General features: G+C 48.1%; 1 protein-coding gene across 1 annotated transcript; it reads right to left on the bottom strand.

Annotated features, from left to right (window-relative positions):
- Nucleotides 1-1,465: 1,465 nt before the first annotated feature.
- Nucleotides 1,466-27,305, bottom strand: LOC117088895 (liver carboxylesterase 1-like). Its single transcript, XM_033219938.1, has 12 exons — nucleotides 27,151-27,305; nucleotides 24,961-25,094; nucleotides 22,580-22,733; nucleotides 21,585-21,692; nucleotides 18,202-18,306; nucleotides 15,000-15,038; nucleotides 11,052-11,192; nucleotides 9,098-9,178; nucleotides 8,690-8,837; nucleotides 4,154-4,285; nucleotides 2,155-2,227; nucleotides 1,466-1,847 (listed from the first exon to the last, which is right to left on the bottom strand). The coding sequence occupies exons 2-12, from the start codon at nucleotides 25,089-25,091 to the stop codon at nucleotides 1,664-1,666; spliced, it is 1,296 nt and encodes a 431-aa protein (XP_033075829.1). The 5' UTR covers nucleotides 25,092-25,094; nucleotides 27,151-27,305; the 3' UTR covers nucleotides 1,466-1,663.
- Between the last annotated feature and the right edge of the window lie 201 nt (nucleotides 27,306-27,506).

Here is a 27,506-nt window from a genome sequence, read left to right as displayed (position 1 = left end):
CTCAAACTGTGATCCGCGGACCTGCAGCATCAACATCACGTGCAAACGTGCTAGAAAACAGTCTTGGCGCATGCTCCACACCCAGGGAGCTACAATTTTAGAAGATCCTGGTGGATGTGTGTGTACTTTTCCATTGAGCACAGCTGACCTAGGGCTCAGCAATGGGCATGCATCATTCAATGTGCCCTACCTCCCAGGGTTGCTCATTCACTTGGATGCCATCTCCACCCTGACAGGTGTCTTCTATTTTGCCTCGTTTGGAGCATTTCCAGTGTTTTTCTCACCCATCCTGAGAAGACTGAAGCAAATCCCAGTTGCTTGTCTGAATGTGAGGCTATTTAAATACAAACATACGCAGAGAGGGAACAATCTGCCTCTTGTGTCTCAGGAATCTGTGGCGCTCACTGCTTTATATCTCACTGTCCCCATGTGTCTTGCTGCCTGCCTGGCCTGGGAGTGTTAGGGTGTTAAGGCATTAAAGTCCTGGCGGAGAAAAGAAGGGGTTGAGCAAGGGTGACCTTGCCACTCCCCTGCCCTCTCTCCTTCTGCTCTGCCCTCCTATCCCAGCAACAAAGCTCTCCTGTCCCAGCCCCAAGAAGATGTTTGCTCCCTCCTGCACACACGCGTGAGACTTGGCCTTCAGCATTGATTAAAACAAAAATTCATAAAGTATTTCTACTCATTAAGGTCAACCTGTCTCCTGCCTGCAGGTGAGAAGTAAGCCAGTTTGCACATCCCACTGCTCCCCCTGGGTGCTTGTCTTTCCTTCGATTTCCAGGGAACCATGTGCCTTGCAACTTCAGCTCTTTCGTGCAGGAAAGTTATGACTTTGAGGATGATCCAACTTCCTCTTGCTGATAAGGCAGTAATGACATGCTGTAGAGCTTTCTACATACTAACAGAATCCAGAAATCACCCGTGGGATTCTGAAAGACACAGTATTAGGATGACCCTCTGGAGATTTACTCCAAGGTGGTCACTGCCTGCACCAGAAGTGGTCCAGGCTACAGAAGGATTTTAGACCAGTTGTTGGAAGACTCAGCCTCATGGAGGGTTGTGAGAGGCCAGTGTACATACTAGAAAGGTGTTGCAGGCCTGTGCAAGGGTCAGTAAATGCCATGCAACAGTGCAACAGGATCACCTCAGCATGTTTCCCTCTTCCCTGGTCCAGGCACATTCTCAGCCTGGGCCACTTCCATTTCCACAGGCAGCTCCAAATAGAGGGTCTGGATGCTACACTCTGGCCACCCCAACTCCTATTGTTGGAAATTGTTGGGGGCCCAGAAACATGCAACAGGCCCAGAGTTCCCCTGAGCACCATCCATGGCTGAGCCCTCTGGGCTCTGCTTGTCCTGAGGCCCGGTCATCCCCAGAAGAGCCACCTTCCTTCTCACATTGCCTATTTCAGCATTATTCTGTCTCTAAGGACAATGGACTAATCTCCAGTACAAGACACAAGCACCAATTTGGTCTTCAAAAGATCCTTTATTCCCAAAACTGAGGTCACAAATACAAAACTTCCTCCTTCATGGCCTCTGTTCCCTGCCCCCCACCACCAGACAATTCCGCAGCCACGGTAAGATGCCTTCTGAACCTGCAATCCCTTTCGCAAAAGACCCCAGTTTTGCTCTTCCAGGCCTCCAAGGTTGGCTGGATCTTCCATTCACAGCTCAATGTGTTCTGTCTGGGGTGGCTTCTCCACTGCCTTCTTGGCAAAAAGTTTGGTCCAGAAAGCCACTTCCTTGTCCTTCAGCTTCTGGGCCGCCTGGGTGTTGGCACCAATCTGCAGGTAGCCTTCCTCATGGTTGTACTCTGGCCAGAGGGGCAGCCCTTCCCCATTGGGGTTTCTGGAAACAGAATCAAATAGAATTGCCCCAAAGCTGCTGTGTGTTCCCAACAATCTTCTGAGATGTGCGAGGATGCCCAAGTTATCTCTGTCAAGAGGCTTGTATACCTCCCGAGATGGAGAGCTCACTATCACAGGGTGGCCTCTCCATTTGTAGAGTGCTCTCATTGTCAAAGTGCTTTGATCACAGGGTCAGAAGTTTGATCATTAGAACCTTAGAAGCTGCCCCTTCCCAATAGGCATGCCCTGCCCCACCCCACCCCCACTCATCTTTCCCAGTCCTGCTCTGCCTTTGCCAAGAGCCTCACCCATTGCGAGCAAAGTTGGCCCAGAATTTCATCACCATCTTGCTAAGTCTGATCTCTTCTTCTGAGGCACCCTCTGTGGGGAACAAGAAAAAAAGCCTTTGTGACTCAAAGTGTGGTCCGCAGACATGCAACATCAACATCACGTGCGAGCCTGCTAGAAACAGTCTTGGTGAATGCTCCACACCCACTGAGCTGAGGTCTGCAGTTCTAGAAGATCCTGGTGGATTTGTGTGTACTTTACCTTTGACCATATCTGACTTAGGGCTCAGCAATGGGCATGCGTCATTCCATGTGCTGGCTGCCTTTCTCTCCTGTGACTCTCGCCTGCCTCCTCCCTGCTCAGGGACACAGGCAATGCCACACCCCAGGGTTTCCTCTACAGCAGCCCCGCCTCCCAGGGTTGCTCTCTCTTGGGTCTTTTCTGCCTCCCCGGCACACACCCACAATTCACATTCTGGAAACCAACAGAACCGCAAGGCTCCTAAGCATGCACAGCGAGATGCCCAGAGGCGCTGGTGTGTTCTGAGCAGCCGTGGGGTGAGTCCCATGTGATCTGTAACTGCTGAGAGTTAAGGTTTAGAAGACATTGTGAAAGGACTTTTAAAAATATTGTGTAATGTAAAATGTACACTGTGTAATGTAAAAATATTGTCTAAAAATAAAATCTTAACACCCCCAACTGACTGAACAGACCCTCTCTGGGCTAAAGGGAGCCCAGAAAATCCTTCAACTGTGTTCCTGCCTGGGAAGGGACAGGAGGTCAGACACACCTCATAATACTCCGTCTCTTTTGTGGTTTAGACACCACTGACCAGCATCAGCAATAAAATAAAGGTCATCATTCTGAAAGAACACACTCTTTGTGGCAATAAGACACCAAATTAAAAATCAGACCTAAGGCCACGTCGGGCAAGGGTTCAGGCCTACATCTCTACTCTTAAAGAATCCACTCTATTCTCACTGCCATGAGGTGCTTCTGTTTCTCTAGCAGCTAAACAAGCACTGGCTTGGAGTTAAGCAAAATGAAAACAATTACAACGGCTGCTGCTGGGATACGCAAACAGAACCCTGACCCTCCAGTCTTAACTACGGCTTTGATTGCATAAGAGACTGATTTCAGAAACTTTCTCCAGATAAGAACATCACCAACCATGCACCCGACCTGACCGGTGTACAGAGGCTGCTCACTTGCTGGGCTTTATGTCCTGAGAAGATCTTTGGACTTATAGGCCCTAATTATAATACGTTTAAGTATTAGGTCTCCACCACCAGGTGAACATGGGCCATGTTACATGCATGTTTAATACACATGTGTCAGGACTGTCTTCATGAATATCCATTGCTTCCCCTGTAACCTGTTGAACACGTATGTTTAGTCAATCCGTTCACGGAAAGCTCCTATGCAACCCCTCCTCATTTGACGAGCCTGTGTCTGGGCTTGGCCAGAGGCACCTTCCCAGCCTGTGGGATGGCCACCTTGTGAACTATAAAGCGTATCAAAAATAAAGTCTCCTTTCATATTCCAAATTCATACATCCTGTGATTTATAAATTAACAATTATTAAATGTATTAAATTTAAAGTTTTATGAGTTTTTGTTAGAGACAGACAGAAAGACAAACAGACACACATTAGACCTGACTCAGGGTTAACACCAATTCTAACCTCACCCTCAGTCACATTCTCAGCACTCCTGGGAGAGGGAAATTGATCGGTGGCTTCTCAACCTAGAGCAGGGCCCTGCATGTGTCCCACCTCCTATCTTGTTGATGTCACAGAACAGGATTCTGAGTGTCTGTGCAGAAGGCACATGAAGACACATCCCCCCTCACAAGTGTTAGAGTGGGAGGAAGCCCAGGGACTACCCAATGACGTTCAACCCTGTTATAGAGAATCAGGAAACTAAGACCAGGAGAGGAGAAACTTGCTGAAGCTCACCACACCAAGACTGGAACCCAGGTCTCTTAACTCCAAGCTCACGGACAGCAAGGAGACATTACCTTTTAAAAATGGGGCCCCAAAGACGGAGAAGATCTCGTCCCCGTGGTCTCCTATCACCGTCTTAGGTTTCACGTCTGATGAGAAGCTTGGACGATACTGAAACTCATACATGTAGGTGGGTGCTCCAGCATCTGAGAAGACAAGGATTCATGCACAGTTCATGTTGCCAGACAGACACCTGGAGGCTACCAAGGTTTCCAGCTCCGCAGGAAACCTCTGGCTGTCAGCACAGTAGAGAAACAGAGTCGCGGGAACGCTCAGTGTCATGCTCCGGGCTGCATAGCTGGTTGATGTGGAACTGGAATTTGAGCCAGATATTTGTTCAATGAACAAATGTTTAATGAACGAATGTGGAAATCCTGGGTCAATTCATTTAAAATAAGTGCCAGTGCAGGGCCACTGACTCAGCCTCATAAACCCCTTTGCCTGCTGGTGAATTCTCACAGAAGAAATCTTTCTACATCTGGTTACACTGGATGCAATTCACTGATAACAGTCTCACATTCATTCACTTGGACACCATCTCCACCCTGACAGGTATCTTCTGTTTTGCCTCGTTTTGAGCATTTCCAGTGTTTTTCTCACCCATCCTGAGAAGACTGAAGCAAATCCAAGTTGCTTGTCTGAATGTGAGGCTATTTAAATACAAACATACGCAGAGAGGGAACAATCTGCCTCTTGTGTCTCAGGAATCTGCCGCGCTCACTGCTTTATATCTCACTGTCCCCAAGTGTCTTGCTGCCCGCCTGGCCTGGGAGTGTTAGGGTGTTAAGGCATTAAAGTCCTGGCAGAGAAAAGAAGGGGCTGAGCAAGGGTGACCCTACCTCTCCCCTGCCCTCTCTCCTTCTCCTCTGCCCTCCTATCCCAGCAATGAAGCTCTCCTGTCCCAGCCCCAAGAAGATGCCAGTTTCCCAATGATTGGCTCATTGGAGCCACACACCGCTGCCCCTTCAGGGCTACCTTGTGGGCCGCCCGGCCCTGTGCCTCAGCACTTTGCATTGGTCATGATACCCACCGAGAAGTGACACTGAGAAGGAAAGAGTCAGGGCAATGCCAGGCTGGTGGAGAAAATTTACAACGTCTTCCCCTTGGGTACAGTAAGACATTTGGAAAACAAAACAAAAACATCTAGGAATAATTAGAAGAGATAAAAATATGGAAACACATAAAGCAAAACTAGAATTCACTCATAATTCCACTACCTGAGGCAAGGGCTATGCATTTTTTGGAATTCCTTCTAAAATTTTTCCATATCCTATCTTTTAAAAATCCATTTTAACAATCAAATTTAGAATATCACTCGTAACTCAACCACTCAGAGAATGCTTCTTTTTGATTTTAGCATATCTCTCATTCGTGTATATAAACTTGGGATGATATTATATACAGTATTTTGCAGTATATATATACCATACATTATATACGGTATTTTGTAGTATAATTATTTCCTTTTTAAATGTGTTTGTATAAACAGGATCTCACTATGTTCCCCAGGCTGGTCTTGAAATCCTAGGCCCTCACATTTCTCCCACCTCAGCCTCCCAAAGTGCTGAGAGTATTGGCATGAGCCACCACCTCCAGTCATCATTTCTTAACATTCTTAAATATTCATCCACAAAAGGATTTAACAATGGGAGCTCACGCATCCCTAACCTCATGTCTCACCCGCACATGTCATTTCAATGTGAGAATGAAGAAGAATCTATTCACTCATCTTTGTCAGCCTCCTTCACTGCACCCTCGGCTCAGCAGGAAATGTGCTTGGGAAGATGCCATCCTTCTGTGGCTCTGTAATCCACCTGTTAAATGGCTGCTTCAAGGTCAAGCAAAACTTGCTAAAGGGAAGGTTTGACCTCGCCTTTGCCCCTTGAACATTTTCCAAAGAAACTCAGAGCCAACCATAGAAGAAAGAGCTTTTGGGAATGACAGAACTTATTATAGGCAGCATGCTGCCCCAAACGTACTTTGTGAAACTCTTTGGTTAAAGCCATTGATATTTATACAATTCTTACAATCACAACACAAGTCTTCAGAGGAAAGTAGGGCACAGATTTGGGTCATGACAATTCGGCACAATAAGAGAAGCAGAGACAATGAGAGGGCTAGTCATGAAAGACATGCAGATTAAAACAGGCTGATGTGCTTCTTGTTGGTGGGGAAGGCTTATGAAACTGGCAGCTTATGTTAATTTTTAACCTTAGCATCCCAAATGAGAGGGAAAATTAAGAGGTCCACATTCTTATGCAATGGAATGCAATTTTGCAGTATTTGCCCAGAGTTCTAAAACTTTTCTATTGTCCAGCATAGTTATTCACTTCTAAAAATAATCCAAAGAAAATTGTTAGACATGTGGTTAGAGACTTATGAACATTAGGCTGAGCACAATCTTATTGTAGCATCAGAGTGTGAGCAGCCAGGCTAAATGTCTAATAGGATAGGAATATTGAAGTCAATTTAATACAGCCATTCCATGGAAGAAGGAATGCTTTGATGAGTTTGTATCAACATTCAGAAAATCCTCACAACATAGTGTTCTATGAACAAAAGTAAAATATAAAATTGATTTTTTAAATGTATAGGACATGGAAAATCTTTAGATGAAAACACAAAAAATTTATACCACTTGCCTCCAGGTAGTGGAATTACAAGTGATACCTAGTTTCTTCTTTCAGTGTTTCCATATTTTTTAAACTTTCTATAATTTTACATATTAATTTTATATCCAGAAATGTTATTTTTATCAAAAAGTGTGAGACACGACAATAGGAGAAAGTTGATAAAATCTGTGTTTTCCTGGGAAATAAAAAACAAAACGCTGAACTCAAAGTTATGGGAAATCAGATGAAAGACAGAAGCTCAGTATTGCTCAAACCATCAGAAGATGGAGATGCGAACATTATATATCGATCAGATGCAGAGCATGGGGCAAGGCCAAGTTTAAGAAAGAACAGATTCGGCCGGGCGCGGTGGCTCAAGCCTGTAATCCCAGCACTTTGGGAGGCCGAGACGGGCGGATCACAAGGTCAGGAGATCGAGACCATCCTGGCTAACACGGTGAAATCCCGTCTCTACTAAAAAATACAAAAAACTAGCCGGGCGAGGTGGCGGGCGCCTGTAGTCCCAGCTACTCGGGAGGCTGAGGCAGGAGAATGGCGTAAACCCGGGAGGCGGAGCTTGCAGTGAGCTGAGATCCGGTCATTGCACTCCAGCCTGGGCGACAGAGCGAGACTCCGTTTCAGAAAAAAAAAAAAAAAAAAGAAAGAACAGATTCAACTCCAGTGGTCCTGGTTATAGGGATTAATCAGGACCCTGCGAAGAAGTGAGAGTTATGAGCACCTGCCCCCTCCTGTGCAAACCAGTGTCTGGGCACCTGCTAGATCAGCTTTAGCTAGTTTTTATCATGCTTATGAAGTTCTAAATTTAAAAATCCTTCCAGCATGGTTAGAGAAAGGACATCTCCTGACTTGCAGGTTAGACGAATGAGAGCTGGAAGAAAGAGTCCTGTGAGCCCTCTCTAGTTGGCACCCAGGAAAAGACACTCCTCTCTAGATGAGCCCACGTATCCCTAACTTCACGCCCCACCCACACAGCCTTGGGTCAGTGGTAAAAGGTCCTGCATAGACCCTGCCCTGGACCTGTGCTTGCCCGTTACTGCATGCACTGAGATGCACAAAAGGCAGCTGCACACATTGCCATTCTCCAGACCACCTCCCCTACACCCGCCCTGGCTCCTCCCTTTGGCCTTCTCGGTCCTGGACAATCCTCCAGATCCCATGCAGGGCTCCCACTTTTTATCCAGCTCCAATACTTAACAAACTTGTTTGCAGCAGGCTTGGACTTTAAATACCTTGCACGACTCATCTTTCAGTGTTTGTCCCACAGTAGCCCTGTGTCCCACAATAACTCCAGGCATGGAGCCCTTGCAGCAGATGCTGTCAGTATCTCACCGATATCCCCTCCTCCTAGTCATGCCAGCCTGACTTCCACCTCCAGCATCTGTAGCTCCAGGCCTGAGGCCTTTGTCTGGTTGCAAGAGACTACTCTGCCCTGGTGTGCAGCAGGTCAAAGTCACAGGGAATAAACAACTCCTTGCAAGAACCTTCAACCAATGACAAGTAGAAGCTGGGAGATAAATACCGTCTCCCTTGCCACTCAGATGGGATGCCGCTGAGCACTGTATTCTCCGTGTTTCCTTGAGTTTCCCAGCTCCAGTTGTCCACAGTGGATACTCCCTTGGTAATGCATCATGGATTGGATTCAATCTCTTTCCTCTCTCACTTCTCCACATCCCTACTGCTGTTATCTGGGATCATCACCTTAAAAAACCACTTGCCTCTGGATTTTTTTTTTTTTCTAACAATCTGCTGCTGGCATAAACCAAAATAAGACAGGACATCACACTATGCCATATGGAATCAGCCTTTGAAGCCTGACACTCAGCTGTTTCCAGGTCTGTCTATGCTGGGAGGTAGGTGGGTCAGATACAGAAGCTGGTGGGGTCCATGTCCCTCCCCTGTTCAACCTCTGAGACTCACCTCTGTGGTGCCGGGCCACAATCACAGACGGTACACAAAATATCACATCTGCTAACAAGTCCAGGAACAGGTCTTTCTTTTTGACAGGGTCGTCTGTTCCTCCTAAGTATTTCTCAGTGGCTTCTGGAATCAGTTCCTTAGCAATGTACTGAAATAGATCAATAAAGTGACCACAACCCCCTGGTGAGGCAGCTTCTCCAGCCCACTGGGAAGGCCTGCCTCAATGGTGAATCTCACAAGCCCTGTGCAACTCCCTGCTAGGGTGGAAAGTGAAGTGGGAAAGGTAGAAAGATGGGGGAAACCCTGAGACCCCAGTCTTCATTCTGCCATTTAATTGCTCTACCATTTGTGGCAAGTCATTGTCCCTCTCTGCATTTCAGCCAATTCTCATAATTCTTAGACTCTTACAACAAAGGGATAGGACTTCCACAAGAGTGACATGGCTGTCTTCTGGTCCAGTTTCCCTTCGGAGAGTGGATAGCCCATCGACTGTTAAGAAAGAAAAGTTAAGCATTTATGAAACATTGGGAATTAATGAGAAGAAACAAACAAACTGACCAACCCACTAAATCAGTGCAGACTGAAAGTCCTCTCATGTTGGGGGATTTAAAGGGTGTGGGTCTTTACTGAAATGGGCAAAATCAATTAATCAAATGGGCTTATGTCCAGAAACTCAAGCATTGCAAAGATTACAAAAAAAAAAAAAAAATTCGGAGAAGCTGTGGCAGTATTTTGCAGTTTGTGTGTGTGCGTGTGTGTGTGTGTGTGGCTGGGATCCGTACAGTGGTCAGTGACATGGAGAGCCAAGGTTTCTGCCAGACCAGTGTGGAATGGAGGACTCTGGAGAAGAGGATGTAGACCTCCCAAGTACTGCCATGTGTCACAGATGACACTGACAGCCTTAGATCCTGCCTTCATGGCTTTGGTCTTTGGTAGAACCTCTGAAATCCTTCTGAGGGGCAAACTGCACATCTCTACGCACATAACATATCTTCCCAAACCTCTGCACTCAGAGACTCAACCAAACTCTAGCATCGCTTATAGCAGCTTAAAGGCTGTGTCCCTAGAATGACCCCAGTATCCTTAACATACCTGCCTGGGAAGGCTCAACCCTGCCAGGACAATTTACTCTGCTCCAACCGAGAAGCAGACAGACCCCTGAACCCAACTAGAGCAGTTACTTTAGAAAGCCTGCAATGATAAACCCTTTCTCTGTCCTTTGGGATATGAATCTACCACCCAACCCTGTTTCCTGGAGGACCTGAGAGCCTTCTCTTTGCAATGCAAACATTCAGGGAGCTCACTCCTGATCTTCCCAGTCCCTGTGGAAGGAGTAGAGGCTGACTTCAGTGGGTTCTTCCTGCAGTCTAACGCATGGCTTCCTGTCCTGAAGATAAGAGAAGTTTGTTTCTGCCCCAGGTGAGCCAGGATGAAGACATCCAGGTGGCCTAGTCACACGGACCAAGCCCCTCCCCACAGACCACACTGTGTTTCCCTTGACACACCTGGCCTATGAAACATTGCCAGGCTTGTGTTTTGGGGATGTGAGTCCAGTCCATGCTGGACTGTTTTCCCTATTGCAATCATGTTACTGAATAAACCCGTCCTACAACTTTAACCAGGGTCAGCTTTGTTTATCTTCAACTGGAAGAAGAACCCTTCTTTACTTTTAGAAGCCAATCACTTTTTCCATTTATTTGTTTCCATCTTTTATTTGAGGTTTGGGGGTACCTGTGCGGGTTTGATCATGAGTAGTTTGAGTCTCTGGAGTTTGCTGCATAGATTATTTTATCACCAGGTATTTATCATGGCACCCGATTAGGTAGCTTTTCCACCCTCATCTTCCTCTGACCCTGCACTCTCAAGCAGACCTGATGTCTACCATTCCCTAGAAGTCAACAGTAACTCAAGAAGAAGCCACTTTCTTTGGATATTTCCAATGAGATGATGAAGAACATGAGTGATTTTCGGGGGAACTATGCATAGCCAGCCCGAGGTGGGAAGCCAGGAAACCCCTGACTGACTGCCTCTCTGTATTCCTCAACTCCTTCCTCCCCCTAAGCCCCCTCCGTTTTCCCATCTGCACAATTATTTTCTCTACGGGCCCTCCCAGAACAGACACTTCAGGATTCTTCAAGGAAGACAATAAGAGAATCTAGGGAGAGGGAATCCCAGGGCCCTGAAACCCAGGTGGCCTCTGTGCCCTCCTGGAGAAGGTTTCCATGGAAATGGTAACACCTTCTGAAGGGGACAGCTGCCCGGGACTCAGAGTGGGGCTCAGAGAGGGAAGCACTCCTGGGATCAGAGACAGGAGGGCTGTTGGGGGTGGGTGAGCCCCTCCAAGAGGCCTGCGCCTTCTCACCGTTGGAAGATTCCAGCCAAACTCTTGCTTGTTAATTCCGACCATGTAGGGGACAGTGTGGAACTTTCTTTCAGCTTGAAGCTCTTCAGGTGTTTTCGGCAGCAGCACCCCATCAATCACGGTGGTAAACAAAGAGGGACTCTGGAGAGAGCAATGCAGTGCCTGTAATTCCCTCCCTGGTCACACCCATGTCCCCAACTCTGCCTGTCTGAGGGTGAGACAGGTACCGCAGACTGGCATGACTATGGGCCATGGCTGTACATGCTCAGGGTCCTAACTTAAGGGGGTAGATCTCTGTGACTCAGGGGTAGAACTTCAGGCAGAGACTGACACTGGTCAGGTGATGAGGAGAGGAAGAAATCTTCACTCAGATTGAAATACATGTATTATCTATATAAAATTACATGTCTATATATTTCAATTTGAAGTGCATGCATTTCCCTCTCTCTGTCCACAGTTGATTTTCGGTAGCCCCGGCAGTTGCTTCCGATAAAGCTCCCATGAGTGCTGAATTAGAGAATACAGAGTCATCACTCAAAGGGGAAATACTGGGTTAGGTTCTTGCAAACCTCTGGCCACAACATTTTCATCAACCTTCTTTTATGTGTGGGTTTCTGTTGAAAGACACTTCCACAGCTCCATCCCACACAAGAGACGTTACTTTAGCCCTTTCCACCACAGCCTCATGTATGAATCCGCCAATTTCCTTCTCCTTTTTCTGAACGTGCTATTTTGTGGATTTTTCAACACCAAATGCATGGCCAGCAGCACTGCAGCTCCTGCTTTACCCAAGCTTGTCTCACACAGGGGCCTTCCCTGTAAGCCACAGCACAGCCTGCTTAGCTCAGGAATGCCAGACAGCAGCGCTACTCTTGGGGGCTACTCTTAACAGTGACATCACCACAAAAAGCACAAGAATGCAGAACACATGGCACTAAATAGACCGTGAAGAGGATACTTGTTAGCACAAGAGATGAAACAGGAAGACAAAGGTTGCCTCGCCAGATCTCAGATGGAATGTGCCCATCATGCAGATCCAGTTTCCCCTGCTCTGTGCCTGCCTGTGTGTGACCATGAGAGTGCCACCAGTATCGATTTGGGGGTTACAAGGAAATTTTAGTAAGCAGGTGAATTTATAAATGCAGAATCCATGATTAATGAGGAGAGATGGTGCTATCTATCTGAATTTAAAAAGGAGCTGTTACTGATCCATGGCTGGCTTTGAGGAGGTACTGAACAGTCATCACTCAAAGAGCCTAGACTAGGACTTGATTCCCTATTAGAGAGAAAAATCATTAAGGAAAGAATCAGTGATGAACTCACAGTATACTGATCCATGTCTTCATTTTAGGTTTTACCTTTGATGAATAATTTTTATACTGTCACAGATTAGAGAGAGCCTGACTCACGTGTTGCCATCAGGGCAGCTGGTTCTGGGTACAGTTATATTTTTATATTTCATATTTAGTCACAATGGTGTAGTTGCTAAGATAGAGCATGGACATTGAAAGCAGATTAACTGGATCTGAAGCCTGGCTCTGCTACTTACTGGCTGGGAGTTTCACCTGTATGGGCCTCAGTTTTCTCATCTAAGAGGTGAGTTATTATGAGGATTAAATGACTGAACACATGTGAAATACTTAGCACAGCACCTGGTGTCTGGAAGGGCTGAACGAATGTTAGGTATTACTTGTTAGCAGGGTTGCTGCGGGTCCCTCTCAGAGACATCAGTCCTCTGTGCCATATTCCCAGTTCCACACTCCATGGGCTGCATTTCCCTCCTGGATATCAGATGGAACTGGATAATTCCTAGCCTTTGAGACCCTATGGCTTCAGGGACCTTTGATCTGCTCCACAAAAGCCAAGCTAGTTGATAAGCTAGTTTTGGCTGCCTGGGGGAGATGTTCTGTGATGGGGACCAGACCCAGGTGGACAAGGTACAGATCCTAATCCAATATGGCTGAGAATACAGAACAGGATTGGGGTGCAAGTCTGGCCTCCTTGAGAGGCTGTCCAGTTTAGGTAGGCCTGCCCTGGGAGGGCAGCAAGAGGAGCAGCCCCTCTGGAAGGAGATGCAGGGCAGGCTATGTGGAGGAGGCGCTGCCCGCCTGCGGTGGGGTCTGGGCAGTGAATGATATTGACAGGTGAGGAAAGGAGGGAGAATTTCTAAACAGTGGGAATCGCATGAGCAAAAGGACACAGGTGTCTCTCTACAGGGTCAATTCCAGAAACACCCAAGAGTTCGGGGCTTGGAGAAATGCCATGGGGCAGGGTCTAGAGGGAGGGACAGGTGCAGAGGCTACCTTCTGCACAGTTTGGCACACAGTGTGCATGCAGGTGTGCTTTGAAGGACTAACTCCATGGAGGGAAGGGGATTTGTCTCATAAGGAAAGCCAGGCTTTTAAGAAGTGGGGGTGACATGCTCTAACTCTGTTAAGGAAGGCGAGTCTGGCTGCACCAAGAGACATGGAAATGGGGATGGAAGGTGAAGTAGAAGATATAAAAGTTGAGGCAAGAGACAGGAGCACCCCGGTTGGTCAGCAGCCTTGCGGAAGACTCCCATCAGCAACAATGACAAGTGATTGCCGCTGTCCACTCAGAATTTTCAAGTGGCTGCCCTGTGTAGGCATGACCTTGCTTGTGTCAGAAAACTCAGGGCATCTTCCACTCCCCTCTCTTTCTCACCCACTGCATTCTGTCCATCAGCAAATCCTCTCAGTTATTCCTTCCAAGATATCCAGACTCCAACCACTCCTCCCATCCCCACTGCCACAGCCCTGTCTAAGCAGCCAGGAGTCCTTGCCTGGATTATGGCAACACAGTGGCCACCCAGCTGGTCAAATGCATCCACTCTGCCCCTTTCCTACAGTCTATTTGAACACCAGAGGCAGAGACCTTTGTGAGATCTAAGATCATGTGACTCCTCTGTTCAAAACCTCCAAAGGCTTCCCATCTTGCTCTGAATCCAAATCCAAGTAATTTGGATTCAGTACGGGAGAGTACAGTCAGTCCTCTCCAGCCAGACTGGCCACTTCCATCAGGGTCTCTGCAGTGGCTGTTCCCTCTGCCCGGAATAGGCTTCTCCGGGTTTCCTGACAGCTGACTTCCCGCCTTCTCCAGAGCTTGGCTCAAATGCCATCTTCTCACTGGGCCATTCCCTGATCCTGCTACTTCAATTGAAATCACCTGCAAACTCTATCCCCTAATGCTACACACCATCAAACAGAATACACACTTGATTTGATTTTCGATTGCACTCTCCCTGCACTGTAATGGAGGGTCCCAAGAGGGCAGGGAATCTTTCTTGTTTCACTGCTATATCCCCAGCTCCTAAACAAGTCCGGGCACATATGAAGTGTTTATTAAGTCTTTGCTGAATGAATCTCATGTACTCCTCCCAAGACCATTTAAGGAGAGTGCTGTGACCTCCAGGGAGGCAGCACAGAGGACAGGATTGTAAGATGCTGCAGACGTGATGTCACCAGAAACAGTCAACCCACTGGGAGGTAGGGGTGGGGGTGAGGAGATCGGGAGGATATGTTGGAGAGGCGAGTGTCCTTGGACTGAGATTCAGGCTTCCCCTCTCCATTCCTAATCATCCCTGCTATCTCTGCCTCCTGATAGTGGAAGGTTCTGGTTCAGCCTCCTCCCATAGTGCCATTTTGAGGAGCAGACAATGCAAAATAGAACGGGAGTGGGCAGAGCCCAGTGCACGCAGAGGTGATGCCTGGGAGCACTGGACTGGGAGTCAAGAAAATGGGTTCCAGGCCTGCCGCTAGTCCTCCTGGCTGTGTTACCCAGGTGAGTCACTGCCCCTCTCTGGGCCTCAGCAACAAACACACAGGAGTTACTATAATTACCCGAGAGAGGATTCTTTCACTCACAGTTAATTGGAGCTTAAAGGTGCTAAGACTCAAAACCTGTAATCAAGAAACAAAAGGTCCTTACCTCTCTGGGGTCTCCATGTAAATCCAGGGAGAAGGATATCTGTGAAGACAAAGGCAGACAAAGTGGGTTAGAGGCTTCCCAGGAGAACACTGACCTGGGTGACTGGGACAACAGAGGTTTCACGTTCTCCTTCCTGGTGCCATGCTGGCTGGGCTGAAAGGAAGTGGGCAGGACTCTGGCTCTGCTGGGCCTGAGCACAGGGTGAAGGCATAGCAGGGAGGGGTGGGCTCCAGCATGGGAAAGATGGGCCGGGGACTCTGAGCCAGAGTCGATGGAGCTCTGGAGAGGAAGCCCGCTCGTTGAGGCTGACTGGCCCCCCATCCCTCTCCCCTTCCTCTTCCCCTGGGAAGTACTCGCCAATTCTCTTTCAGAGACCTCCTTCTTCCCTCATCACTCCATGAATTCAGATATTGATATGTGACCCAGGGTGCTCTATCTCCCTGAACATGAATATTAGTTCAGGGATGGGCATACACCCATGTCAATCCAATAGAGTTTACCACAAAACTTCTGCAGGAATTGTTTAGTAACAGAGTTTTTTTTTTTTTTTTTTTTTTTTTTTTTTTTTTTTGAGACGGAGTCTCGCTCTGTCACCCAGGCTGGAGTGCAGTGGCCAGATCTCAGCTCACTGCAAGCTCCGCCTCCCGGGTTTACGCCATTCTCTCGCCTCAGCCTCCCGAGTAGCTGGGACTACAGGCGCCCGCCATCTCGCCCGGCTAATTTTGTATTTTTTTAGTAGAGACGGGGTTTCACCGTGTTAGCCAGGATGGTCTCGATCTCCTGACCTCGTGATCCGCCCGTCTCGGCCTCCCAAAGTGCTGGGATTACAGGCTTGAGCCACCGTGCCCGGCCGTAACAGAGTTTTTAAGTAGCTAGAACATAAGTGCCATTGTCTTTAATCTTCCCAGGAGACATATCTGCCTAAGAGTGAAGCCAACACAGAGATGTGCAAATCTGAAGGATAGAGAATGGTAGATTTTCAATAATATCCTGTGATCATCTGGATCCAGCCATGCCTGAAGCCATCAACTCGTGACATTTTCAGTTTACGCGAGAATGCTATCGCAACACATTTCTTTTTCTGTTCAAGGCACTTGGGGGAGTTTGCTCATCTCCTATTAGAAAGTCCTGACTCACACAAGCTCACTGAGACTCATCCTACCCCATGCTTCTCTTTGGTGTGTGTTCACCAAGATTGTGGTAACTGTAGTGTTGCACTGCAGTTCCCACACATCTGACCTGTGCTCAGGACATAACCAGTGTAGGTTTCTCCATTAAGGATTGCTGTCCCACTAGCCAGGAGAGAGGGAGAGAGTGTGTGTGTGTGTCTTTGTGTGTGTGTGTGTCTGTGTGTGGGTGTCTGTGTGGTGTCTGTCTCTGTGTGTCTGTATGTCTCTGTGTGTGTGTGTGTCTATGTGTGTTTCTCTCTGTGTGTGTCTATGTGTGTTTGTCTGTGTGTCGATATGTGTGTGTACCGGAGTCAGGGGATAATCATGGAAGTGCTTCCACAAGATCTCAGAAAAACTCAAAAGGATGTCCCAGGATCTTAGGGATGGGTTCCCCAAAGACTCAACTCTTCCCTTTTAGTCTGGGTCCTCTGAAGCCACATGCAGAATTGCTGGGATATTTCCCTCCTTCCAGGCATGAGAAAACAGGTGTGTTTTAATTCCTTGAGCACTTTGGTCACTTAGAGCCTGAACCAAGACCTAAGCCCCAAGACCACACTGGACTCAATCCATGAAAACACAAGTAGAGTCCAGTGATAGAGGCTGGCCCTGAGACCCAGGAGTAGCCTCAGGTCCAAGGAGACAGTCCAGGGATCAGGCTTCTCCTGAGCTTGGAATTTATACCCTTCTCCCTCAAAGGCAATAGTTTGCAATGTCCCTGGGTGCTGTGTCATCTGGGTGTTTGTCCTGCTGGGCTTCCCTGTGATGAGAGACTGCCATGGCCATCTATCAATCCTAAAGGTCCACAAGTCCTAATATGTGAGGACAGCAGGGGCAGCAGAAGATACTCTAGACCTGCAGGTGTGGGTTGTAGATCCCACAGTGTTGCTTCTGTGACTAATTTGAACTGTAACATGGGCCAATTACAAAATTCATATGTTTTTGTTACCTCTATTAAAATGGGCACAACGATCTCAAAGCTGAATTTCTCAAGAAAGATAGGGTGGAGTCAGGGTTAAGGGCACGAACTCCCGAATTCCACTGTCTGGTCTCAAACCTGGCTCCTCCACCTTCCCTGTGAAGCATCCCTGAGGACTATAATGAATGCTTCCCCTCTGTGCTGCCACCATACTCAACCTGTGAAGTATATGAATGTGTTTCTCTTTGGATACATCCTTGTGAGCAGGGAGTATGTCCCCTTCATGTCTGTTTCACTACCTCTAACACCCACCCCTACATACTGAGCATGGATCATTAGAGGGATGGATGGAGTTGGTCAATACATGAGGTACAATTGAATTGGATGAACGCATGAATAGATGGGTGAAAACTAGTGGATAGGTGATAACTGGGTTGTTGATTTTGGAGGAATGGGTGATGGAGTGAAGATATAAGGTGGCTGGATGATCCATGAATGGTGGATGGATTGAAAATAGACAAATACAAAGTTATGAATAGGTGGACATTAGATCGATAAAAAGATATGAGTTAATTGGATGGATTAGTGAACAGATAGATGGATAAGAAGATCATAGTAGATGGATTAACAAATGGGTGGACGGATGACTATCCTACGAGGAAAACTGAGTCAGAGTCTCAGAAAATCTAGAAAACTGGACCACCACCAGGTCTAATAAAGACAGTTTCTAAGTCAACCAAGATAAATTGTGACATCTTTCTGAAAATCTTTGAGCTTAATATCTCCATCCCCCAAATTTAGAATGATGGTGTCCCCTGGGAATATATGACATTTAATTCCTTAACGATATGTGTGAAAACAAGAATGGCAAAATAATAAATTTTGGTCAGGATTGAGGATTGTTACACAATTTTTTATCATGTTGTTTTTGGACTTTTTTTACATTTGTGGCATTTTACACTAAAAAAGGACAAATCAGATTCCCCATTCAGATACTGAGGTTCATGAAAGGTGAGACACTGTCCCAGGTAACTGTCCCAGGGCAAGAGTACGGCTGAAATGAAGAAGTCTGGGACGAAGTTTACAGGGTTTGGGCTATGGGAACAGGCACACCTACCATTTTCAATGTTGTCTCCATGAGCTCCTCTTCTGTCTTCTGTCGCAGGCAGTGAACCATGACAGCTGAGGTGGTAGTTTGACACCCAGCAGCGATAGCAATTTGCTGCAAAGATCACAGGCAACAGCAGAGTTCAAGAGCTATTTCCCTTCCCTCCACCAAAGTGGAAAGTGGTGTACTATTCCAAGCCCAAGTTGTACAAGTGGCAGGGGGCAGCAGAAGATACTGTAGACCCGCAGGTGTGGGTTCCAGGTCCCACAGAGTGTTGCCTCTCTTACTAATCTCAATTGTACCATGGGTCAATTATGTAATCTCTCATCTCTGCTACCTTATCTCCATTGCAATGGATATAATGATCTCAAGCTGAATGTGTCAAGAAAGCGAGGTAGAGCTGGGGTAGAGAGCATGGAATCCTGAATTTCCTTGTCTGCCTTCAAATCCTGGCTGCTCCACTTACCAGCCATTAGGCCGCAGGCAGTCCACCTGATTTCTTTGGGTCTTGGTTTCTCCACCCATGGATGGGAATAATGACTGCACCTACCTCATGAGTTAATACATGTGGGAGAGTGCCATGTCTCCCACACAATAAACACGTGCAGAATTGCAGGAGGCCTAGATAAGACGATTCACACAGAGGCACTTCAGAAGGTAGCGCATGTGCTTTAAACGTGAGTTCTAAAGATAAACATGATGTTGTCCCTTGTAAGCCATAGTTGGGGTTTCTCAGCTGAATGAGGTGTCTGTGGCACAGCCAGGAGTTTCCAGCTGCACATTTGTGTACTAGAGTCCCAAGCAGTAATCAAGCATGACTCTTTAGGGCACAGGTTGGCAATGTGCCCATCAAAGGCCTAATAGTAAGTATTTGAGGCTTTGTGGGCCACGTGGTCTCTGCTGCAACTTCAGCACCGCTGTTGACATGAAACACAGCCTTAGACATGAGGTAAATGAACGGGTGTCACTGTGTTCAAAGAAAACTTTCTTTATGGACACGGAAATTTGAATTTCATGTAATTTTATGGTGCATGACATATTATTCTTCTTTGATTCCTTTCAATCATCAAAAAATTTTTTTAAAAATCCTTAGCTCAAGGGTCATGCAGGCATAGATTCAGATGTGGCCATGAGCGATGGTCTGTTCACCTTTATCCTAAGTCAAGCCACAGAGCAACACCAATTAATGCACCAAGAACCTCTTTCCATCTTTAAAAAAATGTAAAAAATATAAAAATAAAATAACTGTCCTGGGGAGAGGCTCCCTTTTGCCTGTCCTGGGGATTGGAGTCCGCCTGCCCAGCACACTCTGGTTTCCCTCTTTTCTAAGAGTCCAGGGACATCTAAGCAAAGACAGGACAGTTAGCCTCTCTCCTAAGTGACCTGGAATTGGGGCGGAGAGCTGCTAATGTAAAAACGCTCATTTTTCACAACAGAAAAGACAGCCTGACTACTTTCTGGAACAAAAGGAGAGTCCTTAAGCTTAGGGGCAGATAGGGTGCTCATGCAGACTGGAAGCAAAGTGCAGCCAGAAAGAAGGGCACAGAGGGAGAGCAGGCAGGCTCCATGGTGGGGAGGCAGGGCAAGTGCACAGGCCCCCAGAGCCTGGTACAGGATCTGGGACAGAATCAATGCCCAGGGTGTTTCTCAAGTAAATAAACAGGGACCAGGAGAAGTAGAGGGCAAGAGAGAGAGAAAGACACTCAGAGAGAGAGAGAGGAAAAAGAGTAAGAGAGTCTAGGATTCCCATCATTGTGCAATTTCTGTTTCCTGTTTTTTCACAAAGTTCAGCCTCATCCCAGACCTCTATTTCCTTCAAAAATTAATTCTACTTTTATAAAGAAGATTTTGAGACAAGGTCTTGCTTTGTCATCCAGGCTGGAGTGCCGCGGTGTAACACAGTTCACTGCAGCCTAGACCTCCTGGGTTGGTGTGATCCTCCCTCTTCAGCCTCCCATGTAGATGAGCCCACAGGCTTGCACCACCATGCCCAGCTTAATTTTTTTTTTTTTTTTTTTGTAGAGATAGGGTCTCATTTTGTTGCCCTGGCTGGTCGCAAACTCCTGGACTAAAGCAATCCTTCTGCTTCGGCCTCCAAAATTGCAGAGATTACAGGCATGAGCCACCACACCAGGCTCATGCTCCTTCTTGACTTAAGTCGGGTCAATGGGCAACTGTTGCTTATAACCAATTAATTCTTAAAAAATTCTCAAAAATGCTAAAACTTCTTGGCATCCCCATTTTCTCTCCTCCTATGTACTAGACCTTTAAATTTGGACGTTGTCCTCAAACAAGCTTTCATATCTCCCAAAATCCTCCAGGTCACTGGCTCCAGTGGGCAATTCTCGGCCTAGATCTGGATTCCTATTGATCACCTCTCCCTTTGGCTTACAACCATTCTCCAGACGATGACAAAATCCTTGCCAGGGTCCTGTGCATTGTGGCCCCTGCCAACGTTCCCACTCTCAGTACTTGCCATGCTCCCCCGATCTCCCTGCGCTGGCCCCATCGACCCTGTCTCTCTCTCTCCCTCGTGATTGGGATGCGTCCTCCTGCCACAGGACACACACATGTGCTACTCTCACTCCCTGGACATTCCTTGCTCCTGACTCATTGGTCACTTTTCCAGCAAGCCTTCCCTGGTAACCTCTTCCTGCTCCGGGACTCACTGCTTTCTTTAGATTCTGCTGTGGCAGCAAGTACCTCACTTTCACTGCTCTTGTCACAGGTGATGCTTTGTAATTGTGTGATTCTGTAACTACTCATCTATTCCCTACATTATAGCAGAAGTTTGGGGAGGTGTTAGGTGTTTGGCTAGAATGCAGAGCCACATAAGGCCATATAGTGTCCACATTTCCTCTGGTTTTGAGCCAAACAATGACCTCTGCACACCTCTTGTTCTTGCCTTCATTTATTCACCTAGTTTTGTTGTGTGAACAAATGAATCAATGAGTGAATTCTCCAAGAAGCAACCCTGGTTATCAGGTGCTCAGTGTTGAACCGCTCCAGGCCGACAGCCCACAAGTGGGTCCACAGGATTCAGACCCTGAGAGACACAAGACAACATCACTGCCCAACATGGCACCAGGCCCTGGCACATAGGAGGAGTGTGGGCACTGACAGGGCACTGTACTGCCTGCTGGACCATGAACTGGAGTTCCAGTTCTGCCCTGATCACCTGCTGCCCTTGGCAAATCCCTTCCAAGCCCTGTGTCGGTTTGCCCGGCTATGAAACTGGGATGCTGATCAAGGTGTCTCCTCGCCCTTCCTGTTCAACCATTGGTGTCTCAGTGATTGTAGGAGAACATTAGCTAGAACCCACCGCAAGAGAGACCCCTGAGGATTCAGGAGCACAGAGCCAAGGGGGTGGGAGTATCCAGCGGGAGACCTACCTCAGCCAAGGGCTTGACATCACCTTTCTTCACCAGAACAGCAGTGAGGGCCACACCACTCTCAGAAATGGCCTGGTGGAAGAGGTTCTTTGCCAATGGAGACAAAACCTGAGAGCAGAGTGGAGGGGAGGAGAGTTCATGCTCAGGGGTAGGGTCAGCGACTTGCTCGCTCTCCCAGGCTACATGAAACCACACTATAAAACCGACACAGGATTGAAGAATCCAGTAGTGGGCTACCGTCTGCCCACTTCGAGGCAGGTGGAAGGCTTCCTACAGCTCCTGGTACCTCTCATTTGGTTTTTCACCCCAGCTTCCCCAGTATCTTCCGCACCTAATACCCCACCCCAGCAGGACTTCTCACACACCCAGATTGTGTCTGTGTCCCGCAACACCTGCCCCATCCCTCCCCATCCCCGGCTCCATCCCTCCTTCCTCTAGCCCGCCTCCCCTAGCCCACCAGGCCCCACAGTCACAGAGACTGTTGCCTCCTTCTTAGGCATGGACCAGCCATCAGACCACCCCAGAGGAATCCCCAGCCTGCTCAGTGTCCATGTCCCCTCCACACCTAGTTCTGTTTTAACTAAACAATGACCTCTCTCCATCTCTTCTCTTTGCCTGCCCTCACTCATAATTTAAGCCTATCCCTATCACCCAAGAGAAGGGATGTGAGTCCTTATGTGAAAATGAGTGGAAAGGAGAGACAGAAAGAGAGAAAGAGCTCAACCAAGCTAGAAGAGGAGAATGCCACCATTGTAGGCCGCAACTAGAGATTCATATGGCCCCGGGACACTAAGCTGAGATCTGAGCTTCCTGGGGGCCAAGGAGAGCTTGGTCTTTAGCTTTCCACCCCCTGATGCTAGGCAGTGAGTAACGTCAGTCCTGAAACTAGGTATCAGGGTAATCAGAGGTGTGCATAGCTGGATTGACAGGTGTCCAAAAGGTCTCATCAGCATCACATCCAGTGTGGGGTTGGGCCTGGTGCCAGGAGCACTCACAAGAACAGAGACACTTTCTCCTCCCGCTGACTCTCCAAAGATGGTCACAGAGCCTGGGTTCCCTCCAAAGCTGGCAATGTTGTCCTGGACCCAGCGCAGGGCAGCCAGCTGGTCCAGGTGACCCCAGTTCCCTCGGCTGTGTTCATCCCCTGTGCTGTGAGGAAGAGAACAGGTTGAGGGTGGGGAGCAGAGATGTCATGGCAGGACCTTCAGGACTAGAGATGGGGCCAGGGGCACTCAGGGAGCCTTTAAGAATAAGACTGGGCTTCAGCATCTCTGAGACCCTGCCTTTATTCCTACATCATTGTGGTGATGTATGGTTCTACATTCACTCAACTGGCAACTATTTGCTGAGCATCTACTGTATGCCTGACACTATCCTATGAGCTAGAGCACATCTGAGAGCAAAACAGGCAAAACCTGTGACGACACATAGCTCCCACCACAGATCACAAGCAGATAAATAGATATATAGAGAGGATATAACGATGTCAGGTAATCAAAGCGCATTGAGGTAAACACAATGGAATAAGGAAAAAAACAGGGGTGGGACAGGGGATGCCATTTCAGATCGCAATCAGGGAAGGCCTTCTGGAGGCAGTGGCATTTGAGGTTTTGGAGGCAAAGACCTTCATAAAACAAGCACAACAAGCAAATGAGCCTTGCAAATATCCAAAGAAAGGAATTCCAGGTAGAAGAAAAAGCAAGGGCAAAGGCCCTGGGGCCCAGTAAAGGAAAGTGTAAGTCAGGAGGTGCAGCTAGAGAGAGCCCTGGGGCCCTGATAAGAACTTCGGCTATTGGCTATTATCGTAAGGAACATGGGAAGCCCCTGCAGTGTTTTGTGCAGAGGCATTGCATGATTCAACACACATGCTAAGTGATCACTCTTGGTACTGTGCGACTCAGCCTCAGGGTAAAAGTGGCAGGTATTTGAAAGTAAGTGTTAGGATCATAATCAAGGTGAGAGACAGAAAGCTTTGGCTGGGGTAGGAGCCAGGGAGAAGGTGCGAAGTAGTGGATTCTGAAGGTGGAGCCAAAAGAGTTATGAGAAAATACAGAGTCCAGGCTGCCCACAGGGCCTTCTCCTGAGCCCCCGGAAGGATGGGGCAGCAGCAGCTGAGTGGAGGTGTGGTGGGAGGAGCAGTGGGAGTCAAGGATTCAGCTTGTTCCTCCTTCCGGCACCTTTAGACAGCCAGGGGTGGGGAGAAGAGAGTAAGTGATGCCTGTGGATTTCAAAGGTGAGATGGGCTGGAAATGGGGGCTCTGGGCTGCTCCCTGGGATCACTGGAAATTAGTAGGGAGGGAGAGGGAGACAAGAGAGGCCTGTGGACAGGGAGGAGGAGGGACCAGGAAAGGGACTGGGAAGGAAGCATGTCGCAGAGGCTGAGCAGCCATTGGCTGCTGCTGTGAAGTTGGGTGGAGAGTAGGGGGAGGTCATCGGTGACCGCGAGGAGACCAGCTGAGTGGCGTATCCAGGAAGAAACCTGACTGGCATGGGTGGAGGAGACATACGGAGAAGAGGAAGTGGAGACAGATCATGAAGCAGCTTTATTATAATGGGGAGCAGAGACACAGGCTGTGGCTGAAAGGGATGAAGGTGATACAGCCAAGACTGACCTGGGATGCCTAGCTGACAGTAGACCAGAACCCATCCTCCATCTCCCTAGGCCTCTTCATCAGTGAGGAGAATCCCTCCCACAGCCCTTCCAGCACTCACTCGAGATTGGGGTGCTGGGATGGTAACACTTAGAAAAGGTTCATAGTAGTTGCACCTTGAAGGAGACCTGACTCCTGTCCCCATGGAGACCTGATGGGGAAGACTCAATCCTTGCTTCCCGCACTTGCCAGATTTCAAGCGGAGCATGGGGTGAGAGGACGCCAACGCTCCTCCAGGAAGGGGTCAGATGCTCCCACACCCCACCATCTGCAGCCCTCATTTCTTCACCCACAACATGCCCTGAACTCCCTCTGTGACTCTGCCCCTTCCCTCCTTTCCATGAGAAATCAGATGTGTCAACCTTCAAGAGCTGGGCTGCCTCCTAAGTGTCATGACAGAGAAATTCAATGTGCTGGAGAAACATAGGTGAAGAAGAGATGAGTCTTTCAGTGGAGGTAACTGGGGGCTGGGTCTTGCAGGATGATGAGCAGTTCCTCAAGTACTTAGCATTCCAGGCAGAGGAGTAGCACATGCAAAACCTCAGAGGCAAGTGGATGAGTGTGGCTGGGGAGTGAGAGGGTAGGTAGTGTCCAATTATGATGAGGTTTGTATGCTACAATGAGGAATCTAGCTAAGGTCTCCTGAGGGTTGACATGACCAGAGTTGGGTCCTAGCAGCCTTATGTTGGGGGTCAAAGTGCAGTGAGGAGAGTCTAATTTCTTACCTGAAGAATCCCCAGATGCCCAGGCGGTATTGAATGGTCACCACCACCACGTTTTCATGGGCAGCAAGGGCCAGCCCATCATAGGTTGATGCCGCACCCAGCATCAGCCCCCCTCCGTAGATCCACACCATCACCTGGGCAGGGAGGAAGCAACATACCAGTTACAAGACACAGAGCCAGAGAGCACTCAGAGGGTGTTTTGTTTGGTGACCTACCTGTTGGTCACAACTAAAGGAGGATGTTACCCAAAGTTCACCAGTGCCCAGCAAGGTTGCAAAAGCCAGTCTCTCTCCTCCAAAATTCTCCCAACCCGGGCCCGAGCCACCACCCCACTGCACATACCCTGGCTGCCCCTTTCTTTCTACCCAGCCTCCAATGCCTCCTCCTCCCAAGGCTCTTCATGCTGAGAACATCATCATGGGTATAGCAAAGACTAAGGATGTCGTGTTCTCCCCCTCACTCCCATCACCCTCAAGCCTGGACTGTTCATGCACTCAGCGTATCCATGGGGCAGCCCTTGTATCTCAGCTTCATCTCAGTTAACTCTCTCCTGGTGAATTAAACTTCTCTGTGCATGAATGATTGTCTCGGGAAGCACACATGCCTGTGATGGTGTCTCTTCCTCAAATGCCTCCTCTATGACTCTGCATCTCCAAATCCTATCCATCCTGCACAGCGCAGCCTAAAACCCACCCGCTTCAGGATGCCTTCAATCAATGGACTAATGCTGTCTGAGAACTTCCTATGTGCCAGGAACTCTGCTAATACCCGAGGATGAGAGTAGGTACAATTCCTCATGCATGGTTCTTGCATTTTAAAAGTCCACATAGTGGGGAAGAAGTGAGAGGGGCTAAAATAATAATATTGTAATAATATTATTAATAAAATATAAAAGAACTCATAACATAAACTATGTCCCAAGTGCTGTTCTAAGCACGTGTAGTTCTAGAACCTGTGGCCATTCCTGGAGGTTCTCCTGCCTCCAGGTTCCCAGAGTTCCTGTTTCTCCCACACATCTAATCCCTGCCTGCTTCCTGGGGAGGGACTGAATGTGCATTCCTCTGTGTGTGAAGGCTGAGCCTGAGGGCTGGCCTGCAATAATATGCTGAAGAGAGGATATGTCTCCGCAGCCCAGATGGCAAGATCTTCGAAGGCAGGGGCTGCATGGAGTGGGCTCATGTTCCCCCTTTCCCTGAAGCCCCAGGTCTAACTGTGTATATGGGGCACTGAGTACAAAATAGAAGAATGAATGAATGAATGAATGAATGAGTAAAACTTTCTCCCACTTCCTGTGTCTTACAAAGCACATGTAGGGCCAACTTCTAGTCACACGTTCACAGACCTGCTCCCCTACTCCTGGGCACCATGCCAGAGTGCCCCTGGGAGACTGGCTGGATGTGACACTCCTTCCTCTTCCACCCTGGGGTGGCCTTCTTTGCCAGGAGACCCTCCCTACCCTGCAGCTGGCAGCCTGCCCCACCTCCTGCCCTTCATTTATTTGGGAAATGCTGACTCATTGGGTCATCAGCCTTTGCCAAGACAATTAGGGAGGGAAAATAGGTACAAAAAAATCCCAGATATTTGGCCAAAGGCAAAAGGAAGTGCTTCTGGGTTTGTCCCAGGCTCCGCCCCCAACATCTGTACCCAGACAGTGAAAGTTACCCCAGATGAATGTTGGTGTGCTGGAGAAAGGCCACATAAAATCTCAATGCCCTACTCTGTGTCAAAAGCACTGGTTTGAAGATCAGAAGACTTGAGCCAAAACTACCCTACTGCGTGACCTCTCCTTCCCTGTCTGGGCCTCAGTTTCTCTATCTGAAAAGAAAGAGTTGAGGTGTTGGCTTTTCTCTAAGTTCCTTCCACCTCTAACATTATTGAAAATCATGTCTTAACCACTCTGGGTGTCAGCTTTTTAATCTAATAACTATAAGTAATCATTTACATCCTTCTATTAGCATGAGGGAACTTGGAACAATTAAGATGTTCATAAAGATACACAGCAAACTCCCCCAGAGTTCCTGTGTCACGAGGGGAAACTGAGGTGTGGAAAACCTGTGTTACCTGTGGAGGCCCTGAGGTCCTGGCCTGTGCAGCCCCCTCCCCAAGCTGCCTTCATCCCCTTCCGATCTACACTAGAAGATCCGGGGTACTGGAACTGACAGGCCTTGACCAGGGGATCCCACAGCTTACCGGAAGCCTGTTTTTCTTGGTCAAGTCAGCAGGAGTGTAAATATTGAGGTAAAGACAGTCTTCGGAAACCTTGAGAGAAATGTTCTCCTTTCTGTTAGTCAATAGGTCTGAGAGAAACTTCCCCGCCTTGGGATCTTGGGTGCACCTGGGGACGGGGAAAGAAGAACCCCTGAAGTTCAGCCAGATATAAGCCAGGTGTCTTCTTTGGCAGGGCCTTGGACTGGGAGGTTTAAGCTTGAAAATGGACTTGATATTTACAGACTCATGACATTGTAGTGGGTAGGCGGCTATCAAGGGCTTCAGGTGGGGGCGCTGGGACTCACTAAGGTCTCCTAAGACCAAGCAAAGTGAGAAGG

This window comes from Trachypithecus francoisi, unplaced genomic scaffold, assembly GCF_009764315.1.
Source record: "Trachypithecus francoisi isolate TF-2019V2 unplaced genomic scaffold, Tfra_2.0 Contig00785, whole genome shotgun sequence".
Classification (NCBI taxonomy): domain Eukaryota; kingdom Metazoa; phylum Chordata; class Mammalia; order Primates; family Cercopithecidae; genus Trachypithecus; species Trachypithecus francoisi.
This window is presented reverse-complemented; position numbering and strand designations above follow the sequence as displayed.